This window comes from Mustela nivalis, assembly GCF_964662115.1.
Source record: "Mustela nivalis genome assembly, chromosome: 8".
Classification (NCBI taxonomy): domain Eukaryota; kingdom Metazoa; phylum Chordata; class Mammalia; order Carnivora; family Mustelidae; genus Mustela; species Mustela nivalis.
In genome coordinates this window covers 138,633,372-138,652,988 of record NC_139027.1, presented here as the reverse complement: position 1 = coordinate 138,652,988, position 19,617 = coordinate 138,633,372, and the positions used below count along the sequence as shown (strand labels likewise).

Below are 19,617 nucleotides of genomic sequence, written 5' to 3'. Positions count from 1 at the left end.
ATAAACATATAATGTATTTTTATCCCCGGGGGTACAGGTCCGTGAATTGCCAGGTTTGCACATTTCACAGCACTCATCATAGCACATACCCTCCCCAATGTCCATATCCCCACCACCCTCTCCCGTTCCCCCCCCAGCAATCCTCAGTCTGTTTTTTGAGATTGAGTCTTTTATAGTTTGTCTCCCTCCCAATTCCATCTTCTTTCATTTTCTGATATATTTTTATATCCATCCTCCAAATTTTAATTTGTTGGGTAGGTACACTCTGGAAAGATAATCTGATGATAGGAAGGTCAAAGCTTGAATTTCTGCCTTCAGTTTAGAGTCTGCCATTATCTCCATCTGTCAATAGAAGTAAAGCACAGCTGTGACCAAGTCCTGCGCCGCAGCTCCGTCAACTCAAACTAGGAAATCTAGACTTGCCCCATTCCCAAAGCCATGGGCAATAGGTTTTAGCTTGGCCAGAACATTCCAGAGGTGTTCTAGAAAAAAATGTCAGAAGAATACCCAGTATGGATGTCTTGATAACTAGGAATGCTCTGGTATCTTTATGTGATTTCTCTCTTTTCTTTCCTCCCCGCGTAAACTATGATACAGCCATAGACGATGGGTATAGAACTATGATGAGGATAAAAACAGGTCAGCTCCATCTATCTGATCTTATCTGTTAGTGTTGGCATTGCAGTCTTTCAACAACCATTTACTGCTAAACACCACTCACATTAGTTGTTGGTTATATAAAATTTCAGAGATGATACTTGCAAAATATTATGTGAATAACCACTATGAAAGTTAAAGGCAATAAAACATACGACACTTGAATTTTAGAAAGAAACATACTTCTTTTCTCCAAAATGGTTGGCAAGTAACATAAGGTCTTTTCAGGACACTTTCAAGTTTCATCTGGTCCTGTTTTGTCAGTGGAATTAAAGTATCTCTAGGTATATTTAACCTAGAAAAAAAAAATCAGCAAAAACAGTGCTCTTATAACTTAAAGGTCATATACGCATTTTAATTTATTATAACATTTCAAGAAACTCAGACATAACAGATAAGCCAATTATTACAGGCCCTTCCTTTAAAAGCCAGAATTTGGGGGCACCTGGGTGGCTCAGTGGGTTAAAGCCTCTGCCTTGAGCTCAGGTCATGATCCCAGGGTTCTGGGATTGAGCCCCACATCGGGCTCTCTGCTTAGCAGGGAGCCTCCTTCCTCCTCTCTCTCTCTCTGCCTGCTTCTCTGCCTACTTCTGATCTCTGTCTGCCAAATAAATAAATAAAATCTTTAAAAAAAAAAAAGCCAGAATGTGGGGGATCTGACATGTCCTAGACCAGCAAGGGTTCAAATTCATAGTGGACGTCCATTGTAAATTGTTGTTTTCCTTCCAGATGCACAGGACAATGACAAGAACACCACAGACACTGGTGATAAACACAAAGCCAATGGCACTACCATCAAGTGTGTGGACACCCCGTGCTCTCAGAGCGCCACAGCCTCGAAGCAGTGGCCTAGAGGAAATGCATGGCCAGCAGTGAGAGTCACAGTGGGATCTCAGGCTCCATGGAGCTCTTCATTTTTTTTAATTCATGAGAACTTTCTGGGTCAAGGAAGTTAGTCTATTACTAATTTATTTCACTTAAGTGCATGTGTGTACACACACAAATACACACACCCCTATCTAGTTTTACATTTTTTAAAAAAAGGTGGATTGTAATTTTTTCTTGTTGTGTGTTTTACAAATAGAATAGCAGAGGTCCAGGATTTATGGTACAGACTACTTTTTGAAGTCACAAATCCTGGATTTCCCAAGAACTCTAGTTTCAGATAGTCTTTTTCAATGTGTCCCCACAATTATGATAATTTACCAGTGGCAGCTACCAGACAGTGTGACAATTTGATTAAAATTGGGGGTAAGGCCTTGAGGATTTCCCATGAAGCTATGTTTGTGGAACCATCACACTCTGTAAAAATTTCATTGTCCATTTACTTGGAGCAGCTTCGAGGGCACTGGTAGGATTCATGAAATGCAGCTAGAGTTTCTCCAAGCCCTCCACCTTAATAATTATCAGATCATTTGTCTTGACTTTGTGTTAGGAAAGCTCTTCATACAAACAAATCACCCCCAAGGGATTTTGACCAGGACACATATACCAAATGGAACAAACTTCTATCCAAAAGAGTACAAATACTCAAAAAAACTGAATGTTTTCTTTATGCCCTCATTTTGTAAGAAGTGGCAATCACCCAAAACCTGTTCACATTCCAAATTTAGGCAACAAGGACCAGGTAGCAAGGTTTGCTCATTGCTTAAAGAAATCCAATAAACACGTTTAAGTTCATTCACACTGGCCAATTAAAACAATGAAGTATTTTAAAGTATCACATTAGCAGAGATGAATAAAAGGGATCATATCCTGTGCTGAGGGACAGGTGGGCTCTCACTCTCCAGGAGAAAAAAAATAATTAACCTATCTGGAGGGCAGTCAAAATCTTAAAAATGTGCCTACCCTTTGACCCAACAATTCTGGGAATTCAGCCTTCAGGACTAAGGGACTAATTAAAGATGCAGGCACAGATTTAGTTACAGGAGGGGCCCATCAAAGCACTATTTATCAGAGGTCTGGAAACCACCCAAATGTCTGACTACGAGGCACTGGCTGAATAAACACTGGTACATCCAGAATTGGAACTCAGTAACAGAAGACACTAGAATGAGGTCATGGATACGGAAAAGTGATTTCATTGTGTTGTGTGAGAGAAGCAGACTACAAAGTAACAAAGCATGATTCCATTTTTGTGAACAAGTTAAGGCTACAGGCAGAGAGTAATAATAATTTGCATGGGTAAAGGTGTTCATCAGTAGGTGATTTTTATCTTGTTATATAATGATATTTTTTTCTATTATGAACATATATGCTAAACTTGCCAAAATTTAGGTTCCCAAATGTTAAGTAATCTTAAAATGAGTTTAAATGAAACTAAAATTTTAAAACTACAGTAAATTTGATTCATATAGCAAATGATGTTGTCAACAATTACCATTTCACTAGAGCCAATGTCTTATACTTTATGATTATAAAAATATTACAAAATCTTTAAAAAAATTAAAAAATAAAATTAAATATTACAAAATCTTTTAACCATAAGGTAAAACAAAAAATATTTTCTAGCTGAAAGTTCAGTTAACCAAATTCGTTCAAGGATTTTTGTAATTGAAACAAACATCAATGCATTTAATTCATAACTCTATAATCCTGTGTCATTATGATAATATAAACAAAACACATTAATAGCTTTCCTGTACAGTCACTTTTTCAGCTCATTGTTACATATTATGATGAGTCATCATTTTAAATATCTTAGTTTTACTAAGACTAAAATTAATCTCACCGTTTAATATCAGAAGGGAGGAGACCAAGCCATCTAATAGCTGGAACTGTGAGATTATGGGCCTCAAAAGACATCGCCTAAAATAAAGAGCAAATGCACATTAGGTGAGGCTAGTCTGCAGAAAACCGGCAGACCTATTTCTGCAGCCCCATGTTTCACTTATTAAGAAGGATAAAAACGAAAGACTACATACTCCCTGAACCCACAGAACTAAAAATCACCAGGACTTTTGCTAACCCTGGCTTTCAGTGAAAGTTTTAAAACCGTTCTAGGATTTCTTTATTGCTTTTATAGACGTTAAAACTAAAAATGAACCTCTCTGACCTTCATTTATTGTTGTTCATGATTCTGTGTTTACATCTTACTTCACCATCCCTTACACCTAAATATATACGTCATATAAATCTATCTGTCAGGGATGCCCAAGGTGTAAACCGGTGGTGCCCAAACTTGATCATGCATCTGAGTCACTTGGGGTCCAAACCTAGAGATTCCAGTTCAGGAGGCCTGGATGGGGACGGAGCTGTGCATTTCTAGCAAGTTCCCCGGTAATGCCAGCACTGCTTGTCTAGGACCATACTCTGAGAACGACTGATGTATGGTAGTTCAGACTCTAGTGGTGACATTTGGTGAGGTTTTCATTTTCCCTTACAGTGGGTGTAAAGGGAATCGGCAATGTCAGAATTCAAGGTTATATATAATTTTCAGAGTTTATTTGGCAATCAGACCTTGCTGTTACCCTGAGGTCCCAGTTACTTCAGCAGGCTGAGAGAGTGGAAGATTATATTGCCTCTTGCCCACAGCTAATCCCACTCTGTCATCTGTCATCTGTCATTGGCCGTAGACTAGGAGAGTAGCTCCCTAGCACACTTTGGGGGTCCTCAGCTATGCAGCAATCACCCTGATGAAAATGAACTACCTCAACATTGGAAAAGAAAAAATACTCTTCTGTACTTACCAGAGATCCATACTTGTAGATGCACATTATTTCTATGCCTGTAAAAAGAAAGTCACCTTTACAGTCCGTCTCCTTGCACATAACAGGTTAGATCATGTGTATGCTCAACTTTTCTTTTCATAGATACCACCAATAAAAAAACTTAACTGTTCAGTTCAATGCGCAAAATAACAATAAATTGCCTCAGATGACTACAGTCAGTAATTTTAATCTGATAACCATCTTCTTTTCAAGTGACTTATGGAAGTGTTCTAAGAGCAGAAAAGTACATCTATAAGTGTGACAGAGAGGATTTAGTTAGGACAACTGCTTCAAACAGTCCAATGACAATCACCGTGTGGATCGGCGTCGACAAGAGCGAAAACAGGAATATGAAATGTATCCCACAGCTTCTTGACCAAAAGTCTTGTGTTCAGGTCAGGTACCCCCTTTCCCTAAAAGCAAGATTGAAATTACGCATTTTAATTCCAGCAGAATGAAACTGACAAAACCTTTTCCTTATCTTATCAACAATTTAAAAGTTAGAAAAGTTAGAGCACTTCAAATTTCAGGTGAAGACTCGTGTGGACTGTGAAAAATGTCCAGTCTACACAGCAGAGTGAAGATGCCCACCTCCATCTGTCACTGTGACCCAACTACCCTGGTCCTGGGAAATGATCCCAAGCACAAACAGAAATAATAAAAATCGGTCACATCTACCAACAGGGACATGGAGAGGCAGCATCACACATATCATTTGTCATTCGGCCCTCGTCCAGCAGGTGTCCCTGATTACTCCAGGGTTATCGACTCCTCCCTCGCAGCGCAGTGTGGGAAGCTTACTACCCTTTGCTCACTGATGCCTGTGGCTGCCTGTGTGGCATCTCAGTGTATGCTTCTGGGTTCTCTGCCGTTCTTGGCGCATATGTATGTATCTGTATCTGTATATGTATCTGTTTCTGTGTATGTATATATGTATGTATGCATCTATGTATAGAAAAGCAGACTTTCTTTGACGGAATTCACGTAACTACCTGATGTACAAACCTGCGGGAGGTGGAACACAGAGCAGCTCCAGTGTTACCACATTACAGCTGAGACAAGCCGCCATGGGGGAATGGCCTGTAGGTGACTCTGAGAGCCTGTGCAGACTCACTGTGGTATTAGAAAACCACTGCTGTTTAAGAATTGGAACCACCAGGGGCACCCGTGTGGCTTAGTCGCTTAAGCATCTGCCTTTGGCTCATGTCATGATCTCTGGGTCCTGGGATCAAGCCCCGCACTGGGCTCTCTGCTCAGCGGGGAGTCTCCTGGATCCTGCCCTGTCTCTTTCTCTCTCCCTAATAAAATCTTGGGGGATTTTTGTTTTTTTAAGATTTTATATATTTGACAGAGAGAGAGATCACAAGTAGACAGAGAGGCAGGCGGAGAGAGGGAGAAGCAGGTTCCTGTTGAGCAGAGAGCCGATGCAGGGCTTGATCCCAGGACTCCGAGATCATGACCTGAGCCGAAGGCAGAGGCCCAACCCACTGAGCCACCCAGGCGCCCTTCTCTCTCCCTAATAAAATCTTAAAAAAAAAAAAGAAAAAAAAGAATTGGGACCACCACTTTGATTTTTAATCAGATTTGAGGATTTTAAATAGCCCCCTTGGAAATTCTTACTCTATCACCCCAAAGGATGTGCCATGCAGATAGCAGAATGTTGTGTGAGCTGCAGACATAATGTTATAAACCCCTCTTGCCAATCATCAGCGTAGTATGTTAGTCTTGGATTGTAGTGAAGAGCGACAATATAATACCGTAACCATGATGCATGGGGACATTCTGTTGCAAAAGCTGTCATCCAGGAGTCGCTGAAATGTAGCATCTTTTTCTACAATTAATAGAAATTTTGCATCTGTAATTAAATCTGTGATGTTAAGGCTGATAATTGGAAGCCAAGAATATTTCCATTTAATCACCAGCTAAATAGTGATGCTGTAGAAATCAATTTTCAAACAGCTGTATAGTATATTACTTTTTACCTTCAAATATATAGACATCTATTCACATATTTCCATACCTCTCTCACCTACTAGACAGAGAGCCCCTAAAGCAGAAACCGTGTGTGTTCGTCTTGACCACTATAGGGTCTAGCATGACGGTTACACACTATGAAGGCTTGGTTTATCAAAATAATGGGTGAATGCACATTCTACGAGCTTAAATAGTTTTCCCACTCAAAGGATACTTCGAATTCCTTGAATATTAGATGGCACAGCAACAGCCTAAGTTAACAAAACAAGAGAGTTTTTATTTTAAATAAAAAGCAAGTTTAACCACATTTAAAGTGTATCCCCAAACCCTATTTCATTTTTCTCTGAATATATCAGTTATCAGAGATTTACTCCTCAGGTTAACTCCTCACTAAGAAGACAGACTTGCCACCCAAACTACTTCCTGGCAGGTGATAATCCCTTGGAAACTTTGTGGCTACGGGCTTAAGCGGCAGAAAGTGGTGAGTTAAAGCCCTCCTTACCCTAGAGGGCACAGGTGTCTCCTGCTCATTTCCAGACTGCTGTTCAGGTTAGTGCTGTGGCCTTTCCAGGTGCCAAAGCCCAGCAAATAGCTCAGAATTAAATAGATCAATTTCCAAACCAGGAAACTGTATCAAGATTACGTCAATAACCATGCTAACATAGCCAAGCTCCATTCTACCTGAAGACAATAGTATATTTTTGTAAGGAAGGCATATCTTTATTTTAATATGACATTTGACAACTGGGGTATTTTAAAACTGTATAACAGACGACCCCCTAAAGCATAAGCTTACTCACCCTTTAGTTTTATTTGAACATCTTAAGCTCCAAACTACATAAGAAAGCAGGAAATAAAATACATTTCAAAAACAAAGGATCTGAAAGGGAGTTAAAGCAAGTGCATGAATATGCTTACTGTGGAACCACAGGTACAGTGCACTCTGGTGCCGTCTTCCTCCAGATAACTTAAGTTGCCAGCAATTAAACCTTTTGATGTAGATAACTGAAAAAATAGCCGTTTTTGAACACAGTTTCACTGACATATTTTTTAAAGTTTATTTATTTAAGTTTATTTATTTAAGCAATCTCTACACACAATGTGGGGCTCGAACTCATGACCTCAAGAGCAAGAATCACATGCTCTACCAACTGAGCCAGCTAGGCACCCCTCACTAACATTCTACATGGCTGAGTCAGTCCTCATGTTCACCTGCCGCACTACATGTATTTTAGCTCAGATCGGAATTTAAGAAGCAAATATGTAAGGATATTAAGGAATTAAAGAATAATTAGTAATTCACTTGTTGTAGTCCATTAATCCAAGGGAATATACTGAGAGTAGATTAAATTCATAATGAGAGACATGTAGTATCAAATATTACAAAAACAAGGCACAGATTACATTTTTCTATTATGATTTCATACATATCTTTCGTCTTAAAATAAGATGTTTTGTATTAAATGCTACTTACTATATGTAGACTTATCCTTGGCATTTTTAACATACAAGAAATGTCACTGATAATATTGTCCACGACAGTCTGGTTACCGAAGAGTTGGCTGTCAGTATAATATATGTCTCTATGAAAGTTAAATATATATTTTTAATTAGCCATATTCTCTTCGACTATGACAAGTATTGGAGTATTATTTGTAGGAGGCTTTAACTGCATGAAACACAACATACAAAGAAAGTAATTTATTACCCATAGTCTAGTCTTATGTACCACTTCAAAACATAATGGGAGTTAACCTAAATGGTCTTAAAGGAATGATTTACCAAAACAAGTATTTACCTTTTGGTTGCATAAGTGTTGCTCTGTACTAATTTATAAATCATTGACAATATTTTAAGAATTAGGGCTGGAAAATAAGATACAATGAATAAGTTACTCATCATTTCTCTCATTAATTCAAAACACACCACTATCAAGGATTTCAACTACCCCCAGTTACTTTCCATAACATTTTTAAAAAAGTATCTTTCCAAAATAGAAGTACTGAGTACAGGATAATAATTTCCCGAAGGATCAAATAAAATTAATTGCTTTCTAAACAACAAAATTGAGAGAAAACTTTTCTACTGAATCACGTACCTTGAAAATTTATTTTGGAATTATAATCTGTTTCCATGGTTACTGACAATGAAAAATTCTATAACTTTATTTCAGGTATAGGGGTGGTCTATTAAAGAACAACTAAAAATTATTCAACTAGGAACAACTAAACCCAGGAAGTAGCCAAATTTACTTATTACTAAAAGCTAAGAAATATTAATTTACCAAATTTTTTAACTGATTTTAGTGAATCGCTTTTGATTTTTCTCGTGGTACAGTGAGATGCCATCTGAAGACCCACAGAATCTTCAAACCTGTCATTTTGTTGAAAGGCAATAAGATAAAAAAAAAGAATTACCTTCTGGACACCAAACAATATACACTTAATACACTCTTCTGCACATCATCTAAATCTATATTTCTTCTCAACAGAGGCACTGAAGCTTTAGGACAACTTCATTTACAATCTTAGATAATTCCAAGTAGTAATAAGCTAATTACTTTGTGACATACAGAAGCACTAAAATAAAGAGTTTAAAAGAAGTGAATTAAATACCTTTGAATGTAATGTGTACGTGTGTATGTATTTAGTGTATAATCTGTGACATTTAGTGTACGTGAACTATTTTCACAAGTTTATTAGCATTTTGCTCATTTTAATATTTACTCATTAATTTTGCTCAATTTAACAAGTTTCGAACTATATTTCTGACTTACTTCCTAAATGACATTAAATGAAAGAGCAATTTGTTATTAGGTTGTTAAATTGAACTGCCAAGCCTGTCCTAAAGGTGGCAGAAGGCACCAGGCAAATAGGCTGAATGTCAGGGGCCTCATGGGCTTGATGAAATCCATTCTGCAAAATGATGCAAAGTAGGATTCAAACGTTTAGTTTGTATTAATTCTACTGACCATACAAGAATACTTAGTGACTAAGGAAACTCAAGATTACTTTTATTCTGTGTCTGTAACTCTTATTGAGGACTATTGTAGTGTTTTTCATTATCTAGACTCTGCAGGCTGAGCATCTGAAAAACACAAAAGATATGAGCAGGTTGGAGGGCTTTGACAAAGCTGTTTGCTGATTTTACTTTCTTGGGACACATGACTTAGCAGGGAGAATCTACCAGGAGAAAGAGCCTGTGTTCCGCACACATTTATTTTCCTCCCAGTATCAGGATTGCTTGTAGCTCCCCCAGAGCAAGTACTTTGCTTCTGCAGTATTTCTGCAGAATTCCACTGGTCATATTACCCCACTTTGAGTGCTAGAAAGCTTAGATCCCAGTTTGAAGCCTGCTTTTAGCAGAACTGTAAGACTTTATCATATGCATTTTGAATTCTAACCTCTTTGGGTGCTTCATTTGTTGTTCCTAGCATTGTTTTCCCTTTGCCTTATCTTTCACACCCACTTCTAGTTTATGTTACCTGCCTATGAGGTATGTATTTTGTAAACTTCCTTAAATCCTTCTAGGCAGGGTAAAAGCAGTAAAAAGAAAGAAATCAGATGAGAACTCAAACTCAAATAAATTCAAATAATGACATAGGTCTTGTATTCAAAAATTAAAAATGCAAAATGCCCACTTTATATTTTCCCAGCTTGATCTGTTGTCTATGGTGAATGCAGGTGCCTCATTCCTTGCCACGCTTGTGATGATGCCCTGGATAACACTTTCTATAGATCCAAGAACCTCAGAACTGAAAAAAATAAACACACTATGATTTAATCTTAATTTTAAATTAGACCTTTACAATATGTAACATTTCCCCAGATCAACATAGAAGTAGGTTTTGTTTCATTGGTTGTTTTTTATGACTTGATAATTCACCTCCATACAAATCTCTCCTATTAAATTTTGACATCGGCATTGCACTAAACCGTCTTTATGGTGGTTATTTGCAGAGAAATCTCATTTGCTTGTAGTTTTACTTCTCTAACAATTACCAATTGAAGTAATCTTTCCCTTTTAGACAATATCAATAACTAGACAGTGATTTATAAATATATTTTAATCTCTTCGTATTAACCTACTTAAACTCAAACTTGTTGGCTTGAAATACTACTGATAAATGTTTCAATTAAAAATGATGTAATATTGGCTTTGAATTTAATTTCTTTCCCAAAAATGCAATGCAAAAAATATTCCAAAAGAAATAACTTCTTATTGTAACACATCACCCTGATTGATCTCATGCCTTAAATCTGCCCTTTGAATTTTAGTGATACAAAGAGAAAAAACTTTAATCACTACCATGGAAAGACTTGGCAACCATTACCCCACTTTACAGCAAAATAAGACGACCTAGCCCAGTTTTCTATGAGCTGACTTTTAATTTCACAAGCCATCAGCTTCAAAAAATGTTGTTCGGTTATAAATACCATTAGTGTATTGCCTAAGAAGGGAAATCAAATTAAATCTAGAAAATGCGCTCATGTAGAATGTTCTAATTCCCCCCGAAACTTCAGAGCTTGCTTTGAAAACGCACCTTCGTCAAAAAGGAAGGAAGGAAGGAAGAGAAAATACACATGATCAGAAAGCAAATCTTAAAACAATTAGTATTTTCTAACAGGGAGAGATAAAAACCAACTCAAGGAAAGATCTCATTTTTCCAGTTTGGAGGAAAAAAAAAAAAAAACAGTTGCAAGGTAACGCTGTGACAACCTTGAAAATACAATTAGGTTAATCTGCATCTGAAATTCAAACAGGGGACTTCCGGTCCCTCCTTTCCTCACCCTTGCAAGTTCTCCTCCTAATACTTTTATAAAAAACCGGTTTGGTTATGTTTTCCCACTTTGTGTGTGTGTGTTTTGTTTTGGTAGTTGGCTTAGTCTTCTCAAAGACAATAATTTGTTTAGGCTGAAAAACTTCGCTGATAAACCAGAATAGCAGATCCACGGGAGGGAAAAAAAAACAGCATCTTCAGTAAAAATGGTCAATAACATATATTCTCTGTAGCTAATTCGGAGCCGCGCAGCCGGGGAATCGCAGTAACCGGGCTCCTCAGCACCGGGCTCCAACCGACCTCGCCAGCCGCCCACTGCTTTAACCGGTTTTAAATAAATCACTTAAAACGTGTGTAAATCGGGGCGCCTGGGTGGCTCAGTGGGTTAAAGCCTCTGCTTTCGGCTCGGGTCAGGATCCCAGGGTCTTGGGATCGAGCCCCGCGTCGGGCTCTCTGCTCGGTGGGGAGCCTGCTTCCCCCTCTCTCTGCCTGCCTCTCTGCCTACTTGTGATCTCTCTCTGTCGAATAAATAAAATCTTAAAAAAAAAAAGTGTGTAAATCGTTCTCTCATTCTCCACCGCTTCCACGTTCATTTTGATAAAACCCGATGGAGAGACAACGCCCAGCACTCAGCTACACACACACACACACACACACACACACACACACACACACTTCTCAAAGCTTTTTAAGCTAAAATGGAACCTAACAAGAAACTGTTTTAAACAAACACAAAGCCAAGCTGTGCCCTCAACTCCCTGACCTCTGTGACTCTCAGGCGACCTGCGAGCCTCGCTGTGGGGATGCTCCTGGAACATTCTAGAAGGGGAACATTCTAGAAGACAGGAGGGGCGGGGTCTACCCCCGGGCTTTTTGAGTTCAAAAAGAGAGAGGGAGCTCTGAGGAAAGGCTTTCCTCAGAGCTCCCGCGTGACCGGCGAAGCCAAGGGGGTCGCTCCTGGGGGGTCGCCTCAGCCGGAGACTGGGGAGAAGGCGAGGGCCGCCAGCCACGTCCCTTCAGAGCGCCTCAAGCCCCCACCCCCTCCCGGCTGGGGACCCAGCTCCTCTCGAACTCCTGAGCATCGCGTCCCAGAGAGACCCCTTCTACCTCGAGGCCAGGCGCGTCCCCCTGCCCGCAGGCTCCCAACCGCCTCTCCTCAGGGCCGCCAGCAGGGAAGCCCTGTGCTGGTCCAAAACCTCGAAGAACGAGGCCTCAGGCCCCATGGGCGCAAAGGCCATGAGGGCTGACAGCAACGGAAAGCTCCAAGGGCAGGAAGCCCACAGGCGACCACGACGGCCCTGCCGGGTGCTGCAACGAACCCTCCCTGACAGCCTCTCTGGCGACGTTGGTAGCACTTTCTAACTTTCTATCTGGGCATGCGCACACTTTACCCCCTCCCCCCCCCCCCGCATGCGCATAACGTTGAGTGGAGTGCGCAGGTGCAACGCAGGGAGTTCAATCAGGTCCTCTCCCACCTGAGGGTCAAACTGATGGGCCCAAGGGGTACCAGAATGATGTGTTTGGGATATTGGATCCAGTTTTCCTTGAAATGGATTTATGGTGGTTTTATTTGTTTCCTTGTTTGTTTTTAAGGGAATAAGAGGCCGTATTGAGGCAAAAATAGTACCAGCGATTTTTTTCATGGTAAGAAATAGTTCTGGTGATTCCCTGGCTGGTGTGCTTGACGCAGCCCTAAGCACTGGGTTCAGCTGTGGTCAAGGTAAACAAAATTCCTGCCTTACTGATATTTTTATAGTAGCCACTCTCTTAAGTCTCAAAACCATCCCAGGAGGTTGCTGATGTGGTCCTGGTGATTTCGCAGGAGAGGAAGAAAGCGAGGTCCACAGCGGATTCAGGCTGGGGTAACAGCCTCCCAGCTTGATCTCTTTGAAGGATCTCCAGATTTAGCAAATTAAAATACAGGACATTCAGTTAAGTTTCAGTTTCAAATAAACAACAGATACTTGGTTGTTTCTTTTTTTTAAGGATGACTAGGTCCCATGCAACTTTTGAGACATACTGTTACTGGAAAACGTTTTGTTGTGTATCTGAAATTAGAATTGAACTGGACATCCAGTTTTCATCTAGCAATCCTGACATTGGACCACATCCTTGCCTGGCAGACTTGGTGAGCTGTCCCTGTCCATGTCCGTGTCCGTGTCCATGTCCGTGTCCATGTCCCACCCCACCCCCTATCCCCCTTGAGCAGAAGCTAGGAATTCTGAAGCCTCAGGGAAGGACTCTTGCCTCTGGGGAATGACGTCCTTGAGAGAGAGGAAAAATGGGGAGAGATTATAAAGCAGGGTAAGGTCCCGGGCCTGTGGGGGGCTTGGTCCTACAGGAATGGGAGGCCAAGGGCTTTGCCCCAGAAGAGCCACCTGACAACAGGCCCCATTCAGAGAACTATTTTGTTCTCTCACTTCCTGGTTATTTGATAGTTTTGAAATGAAAACTGCTTTGCCATCAGAAGTAACAATGAGGCCCCGCCAACCCCGTTCATAATGATGGCTGCCTGTGCCAGGCACTGAGCTAAGGGCCTTGGTTATTATTATCACAAATACTTTGTCTCTGCCTACCCTGAGTTAGGAAGCATTGGTTACTGAGGACACTGCTGTGAATATGGCAGACAGAGTCCTTGCCCTTTGGTTGCTCACCATCTAAGAAGAGGGTAAATAAGTGAAAACTTAAAATGTGAAGCTGGCAGGGCAAGAAGCACATTTAAATTGGCAACCCTAGGAGGTAAAAATTATTATCCCCCTTTCACAGATGAAGAAACTGAGGCTTGGAGATGTTAAGCAATTTGTGCAAGATTGCACGTTGGAATATGATAGAGCTGAGATGTAAATCTTGCCTCCACCTTCAAGCTGCTACCACAGGGATAGGAGGCCCCATGGCGGGGCTGGCTTGGGAAGGGGCAGCAGAGGCTTCTCTGGTGGTGGAATTACCCCTCTGGTCTCAGTTTCCCTCATGATGAGATGAGGGCAGTGCCACAGGTGGGCTCTCATTTATCATCCTCAATGTGGACCAAACAACAGGCCTTTGAAGGGAGAGAGCAAGTCAGTGACACCAGCTGGGCTGGTCTGCTGGGAGGTGCCTCTCTCCAAGGACTAGAGCCATTTGTCTGGTTGTCTCTGCCGCTCTTGAGGACAGGCTGTTCCCTCTCACGTAGTGCTACACTCAGCCGGGAGCCAGCGGCCTCCCAGGATCTTCGACATGAAGTGAAAAGTCCTGAGCGGGGCAGGGGCCTAGGGAGGAGATGGACACGGAGAAGGAACAGCCCCTAATCAATGTGACATCCTTGCAGGGAGACACCACAAGGGGCCGACTTGAAAGGCGTCGCCATGTTCCGGCCGCAGGAGACCAAAGCAGGAGGCGTTAGCTGCACTCAGGTAAGCTGCCACCTTCACATCAAAGCCCGCCATCCCAGCCCCAGGCCCCGAAACCAGAAAAACAGATTCTGCGCTTCCAGCCACAACTTGCAGATGAAACCGGGAAGCCACTCTGCAGCGTAGTCTCCCTAGTGGGTCCTTTCTTTCTGCTGGCTCGTGATGCTTGGCACAGGGACAGAGAAGGGTCTCAAAGCTGTGCTCAAGCTGCTTTTGGGAAAATGGAAACATTTTCCCCAAACCCCACTAGTGGGCTGGGCCTTTCATCCAAACCCCACCTGGCATCCGGAAATTTGCCTGGGAATCAGAGCCCCCATGCAGGTTGGCAAGGAACATTATTTAAATTAGGCATGATTATCATAGGGAAGGATGGGGAGACCCTTCTGGTGAACCAGACAGGAGATGACGCCACACTTGTTACCTTTGAGCAAGGTGGTGTCTTTAGCAAATGTGAATGGATTTTAACGTATTATAGATTCTTGAAAAAAAAAAAAAAGTAAATGCTACAATAATTTGTGTCTGGGGGCTTTAGCAGTTGTTTTTCTTTTGTATCTGTGGGGTTTTTTAGGTCTTTAAAAAATGTAAGAATTATATATGCTTTTCATAAAATATTTACGTAATTCAGAAGGTACAGCGTAAGAGTGAAACCCCCTCCCCTTGCAGCTACTCACCTACCACCTTCATTTGTCCTCCTGGGGCTCTGTCATCCTCTGAACACTGGAATTGCTCCTTTTTGCCCCCAGGGCCTTTGCACTTGCTCATCCTTTAACAGTTTGCGATGTTTTGTCCTTTTTCTCTCCTACTCCTTGCCCTCCCTCCCCCCAAATCCAGCTTTGCTGATCCTCTTGTATCCTTTAGATCTCAGCTGGACATCTCCCTGGACCACGCCAAGTCTTGACCCCTGTTTTCCCCTTGTCTCAATATACCTGCATTTCTCTACCCTGTCACCCCCACAGGGGTGAGCTCTTAGTACCCCACAGTTGCACTGTGCCTGGCACATAGAAGGCACTCGGTCATGTTTGTTGAATGAATGAATGACCCCTTGTGGGATTATGTCCATTATCTACTTGTAATATTTCAGCTCCGACATCTCTCTGAGCATGCCCAAATAAGCATCACTTTTTATATGAATAAGATGCTACTCAACATTCTTCTGGGATTGCTGCCACTGGTCATAATCATAACCGCAGTTTGCTGACGGTCAGACACTGAGCCAAATGCTCCGCACACAAAATCTCATTTACTCCTTCGCACTGTGTGAGGGAGAAAGATGAGGCTTGAAGAAGGATAAATAAACCTTCTGGGTTTCTTAGAGAGGCATATGAGAAAACTCTGACAGGACCAGCGTCTCAGCTGTCAGCTGCTATACCAGGTTGCCTCAAAGTCAAGGTAATTTCGTACTGATGAATTAATTTGCCCATTTTTCATAACCAGTGATTATACAACAGGATGTGTGGTATGGAGTAGATCAGTGAAAGGAAGATAAATCAAATTTTAATAAGATCAACAAAACATTTGGGAGCATGTGGATCATCTTACTGATGCGGGCATGGTGGGTTTTTTTCCCCCCTTAAGATTTTATTTATTTATTTGTCAGAGAGAGAGAGAGAGAGAGAACAAGCGTGCACAAGCAGGAGGAGTGGCAGGCAGAGCAGACAAGGAAGAAGCAGACTCCCTACTGAGCAAGGAACCTGATCCAAGGACCCTGGGATCATGACCTGAGCCAAAGGCAGATGCTTAACTTACTGCGCCACCCAGGCACGCATGGTTGTTTTAGAGAGAGAGAGAGAGAGTCGCATGGACACAACACCAGCTTCCATGACTGTCCACCCCAGCCAAACTTTTTCACCTACATCCACCCCCTTCCCAACCCTCCTTCCAGACTATTTGGAAGCAAATTCCAGGCATCATATTATTTCATCTTAAGTATTTAAACAGGTATCCCTAAAACACAAGGACTCTTTAAAAAAAAAACACCACCACCACCACCATTCCATTTTCATAGCAGAACTTCCATTCACAATCATCCTTGAATATCCCCCAATACTCCATCACTGCTTAGTGTCCCCCGTTATCCCATGAAATGTTTTTATAGGTTGCTCTTGTCAAGGTGCAGATAAGGTCCATGCATTCATGGCTGTTGGTTGATAGGTCTCTGAAATGTCCTTAGCTCCAAAGCTTCCCCTCTTTTCCTTCCTTGCTCTTATTTGTTGAAGGCACTGAGTCATTTATCCCAGAGAGCTTCCTGCAATTAATAGCTTGTGGACTGCACCCCTGTGGTGTCACTTGACATGTTTTTCTGTCCCTGGTATTTCCTGTAAGGAAGGAGGTTAGATCTAGGGGCTCGACTGGTCCTGTTTTGATCATCCACGCCCCCTCCCTTCCTTCCTTTCTTCCTTCGGCAAAAAATATGTCCTAGGTGGTTTGAACTGGGTAGGATCTCTGCTGGAACCTTCGAGGACCTCTGTGGCTGGGTTTTCCAGGTAGAGAAGCTCAGAGCCAACCTGAGCCTCTCATGAACAAAAGGAGAAGCTCACCCCAGGAGGTGAAGTCACGCTCAGCAAAATCCTGAATCCCTTCATGGAAGACCAACCCAGAGGAGGAAATCCAGGGAGAGGTCTTCGAGCCACGACTTCCCTCGGCCGCAGATGCCAGTCTGTGGATTTGCGGGGAAGCTTTCTCCACCTGGCTGCCTCTTGGCTGGCCAGTAGGCAGAGTCTTCTTGCTGTGGCCCAACCTGACTCATCCCCTCTGCTTTTTATTTCTTCCTCACACCCTAGCTGAGCTACTCATCGCTCCCCTGCACCCACCCCGTGTGTCAGAATCCTGGCCTAGAGACACCCTGCCACCCCGGTTGTCCAGCCCTGCTCCAACAGCCAGTCTTGGCGTTATTTGACAAATCAGTTGACACTAAACAGCGACTTGTTTTGATTTAAAGGAGGCTTTAAAACTTTTAAGTCGTTCTCGTCCTCCTTCTCTGCCAGTTCTTTGTCGTCTTTTTTTGTTTATCTTCCATTCTAAAGACTTCCTGGCAACAGGCTCGGACAGGAAGAGACCTTTTACAAAAGACCAGAAGGCGTCTTTAGTGGCCAAACCCGAGGTGATAACACGCTCCTCGGGCGATTCGTTCTTCCCTTCTCCTCCCCTCCTGTGCACAGGTCCACACCAGAAGGCCTCCCCGGTCTCCATCATGATATGAATCATCGGGCAGAGACCAGTGCTTGCCTGGCACCCAGGGCTCTCCTTGGCATCAAGACTCAACAAAGAGCGAGACCGCCAAGTGCCGTACCCACATGGCCGGTACTTCGGTGGAGAAGACAGATTATAAAGACAACAAAGAAATCTACAACATAAATGCAATGAGGTTGTGTTGCTGGGAACACACATCATGGTATGAGGACAGGAAAGAGTAAAGAAGCGACCAGAAAAAAACGGGATCATGAAGAAGGGCCACCGCAGGCTGGAAGGAATGGCACATGCAAAGGGCCTGAGGAGAGATGGGGTTGGAGAGCCAGCCGTGTTAATGGATCGTGTGAAGGATGATGGGAAGGTGGTGGCAAGAGGGTGGGCAATGGCCAGGCCGTCAGGGGCCGATCAGCCAGCAGGAGGAATTGGGACTTTGCTAGAAGGCAAGGATTCTAACTGGGGCAATTTTGCCTCCACAGGATATCTGGTGGTGGTGGGATATATTTTGGGCTGCCACAGCTTGCAGGAGGTTGAGGGGAGGGGGCGGATGCTCCTGGCATATAGTAGCACAAGGTCAGGGATGCTGTTAAACATTCCCAGGCGCCCAGGGCCATCCTCGCAGAAGAGAATGTGTCGATACCAAATGTTAATGGTGCCAAGGCTGAGAGAGCCTGGTCCCAAGGCAGGGGAGGTCATCAGAGGGTTCAGAGTGAGAGACTGATACAAGCTGAAATAAGAGAATGGAGCGTAAGGGAGGGAGGGGGAAGGCAGCAGGCCTGGGGAGAAGAACTGCTCCCCCCTCCCCCGCGTAGGTGAGCAGTGCTCCCGGACCAGGTGCTGTCCTCCAGGAAGGAGAAAAGGCACGGGGTGGGGATGCGTGGTATCAAAGTCAGAGAGGGTCACACATGTTTTGGAAATGCTGGATACTCCATCAAGACAGCAGTCTAGCGTGAATCCCAGAGCAAGACTCGATAGGTTCAAACCTTGGCTTTGCCGCTTGCCAGCTGTGTGATCTTGGGTAAGACTCGCAATCTCTCTGTGCCTCAGTTTCTTCATTTCTAAAGTAAGGACAACAAGAGTACCCACCTCACAGGCTCAGTGCGGAGAGTTAAGTTGCTCATACGTGTACGTGAGTTCATATATGCCTGGCATGGGGTGGGCACTCAGCAAGCATTGCCCTTTATTAGAGCAAGGCCCACGTGGGGCGTCAGCAGGCGTCTCTATAAATTGAAGGCTCTGCGCAAAAACCTCATGAACCTGTTTAACCCACATTTACCAGACTTACTTTTTCATGACTTTTCCTCATTGACACTCAGAAAACTGGAAGTCCTTAGAACACACTTTAAAAACAGCTACCCTGAGATATAATACACTGATCACAAAATTCACTCTTTTAGAGTCCTACTTCCAAGTAAATTCGCAGAATTGTACAACCACCATTGCGATCCACTTTCAGAAGATTTTTGTGTTCTTCCCTCTCCCTGCCCCTGGAAAAACCCCCCAGTACCTCTTAGTCCCTTCTCATTCTGCCTTCCTGCAGTCCCCTGGCAACCTTCTGTCTTCATACATTTGCCTGTTCCGGAAATCCATATAAACGCGGTCTCCCAATATGAGATCTTTTTGACTGGTTCATTCAATCAGCATGTTCTCAAGGTTTATCTGTGCTTCATTCCTTTGTATGGCCAAGTCAGTCTCCCAGTGGGTGGAAGAACACAGTTTTGTTTACCCATTCATTAGTTGATGGGTGCTTGGGTTGTTCCTGCTTTTATGAATAATGCTGCTACGAACGTTCTTGTACAGATTTTTGTGTGGACGTGTGTTTTCATTGCTCTTGCGTCCAGACCTCAGTGAAACAGCTGGGCCAGCATTTTAGCAGAAGAGGGCGCTCTCCGAGACACATTGATGCTGCCATTGCGTGCACTCG

At 42.8% G+C, this 19,617-nt stretch overlaps 1 protein-coding gene across 1 annotated transcript; it reads right to left on the bottom strand.

The window, feature by feature from the left end:
* SPO11 (SPO11 initiator of meiotic double strand breaks) lies at positions 1 to 12,460 on the bottom strand. Its single transcript, XM_082743642.1, has 13 exons — positions 12,229 to 12,460; positions 9,982 to 10,095; positions 8,626 to 8,714; positions 8,140 to 8,206; positions 7,816 to 7,924; positions 7,260 to 7,346; positions 6,556 to 6,592; positions 6,125 to 6,234; positions 4,681 to 4,780; positions 4,347 to 4,384; positions 3,389 to 3,465; positions 841 to 952; positions 1 to 342 (listed from the first exon to the last, which is right to left on the bottom strand). Exons 1-13 carry the CDS (start codon positions 12,357 to 12,359, stop codon positions 223 to 225), a joined length of 1,191 nt encoding a protein of 396 aa, XP_082599768.1. The 5' UTR covers positions 12,360 to 12,460; the 3' UTR covers positions 1 to 222.
* Between the last annotated feature and the right edge of the window lie 7,157 nt (positions 12,461 to 19,617).

Bases quoted from the DNA above. Each gene is read 5' to 3' on its own strand.
- SPO11 (XM_082743642.1), bottom strand. From the start codon at position 12,359: ATGGCCTTTGCGCCCATGGGGCCTGAGGCCTCGTTCTTCGAGGTTTTG. The intron at 10,096-12,228 runs GTAGAAGGGGTC...TATTTTTTTCAG, and splicing joins GGGACGCGCCTGGCCTCGAG to TTCTGAGGTTCTTGGATCTA. The intron at 343-840 runs GTATGTTTCTTT...TTCTATTGACAG, and splicing joins AACCATTTTGGAGAAAAGAA to ATGGAGATAATGGCAGACTC.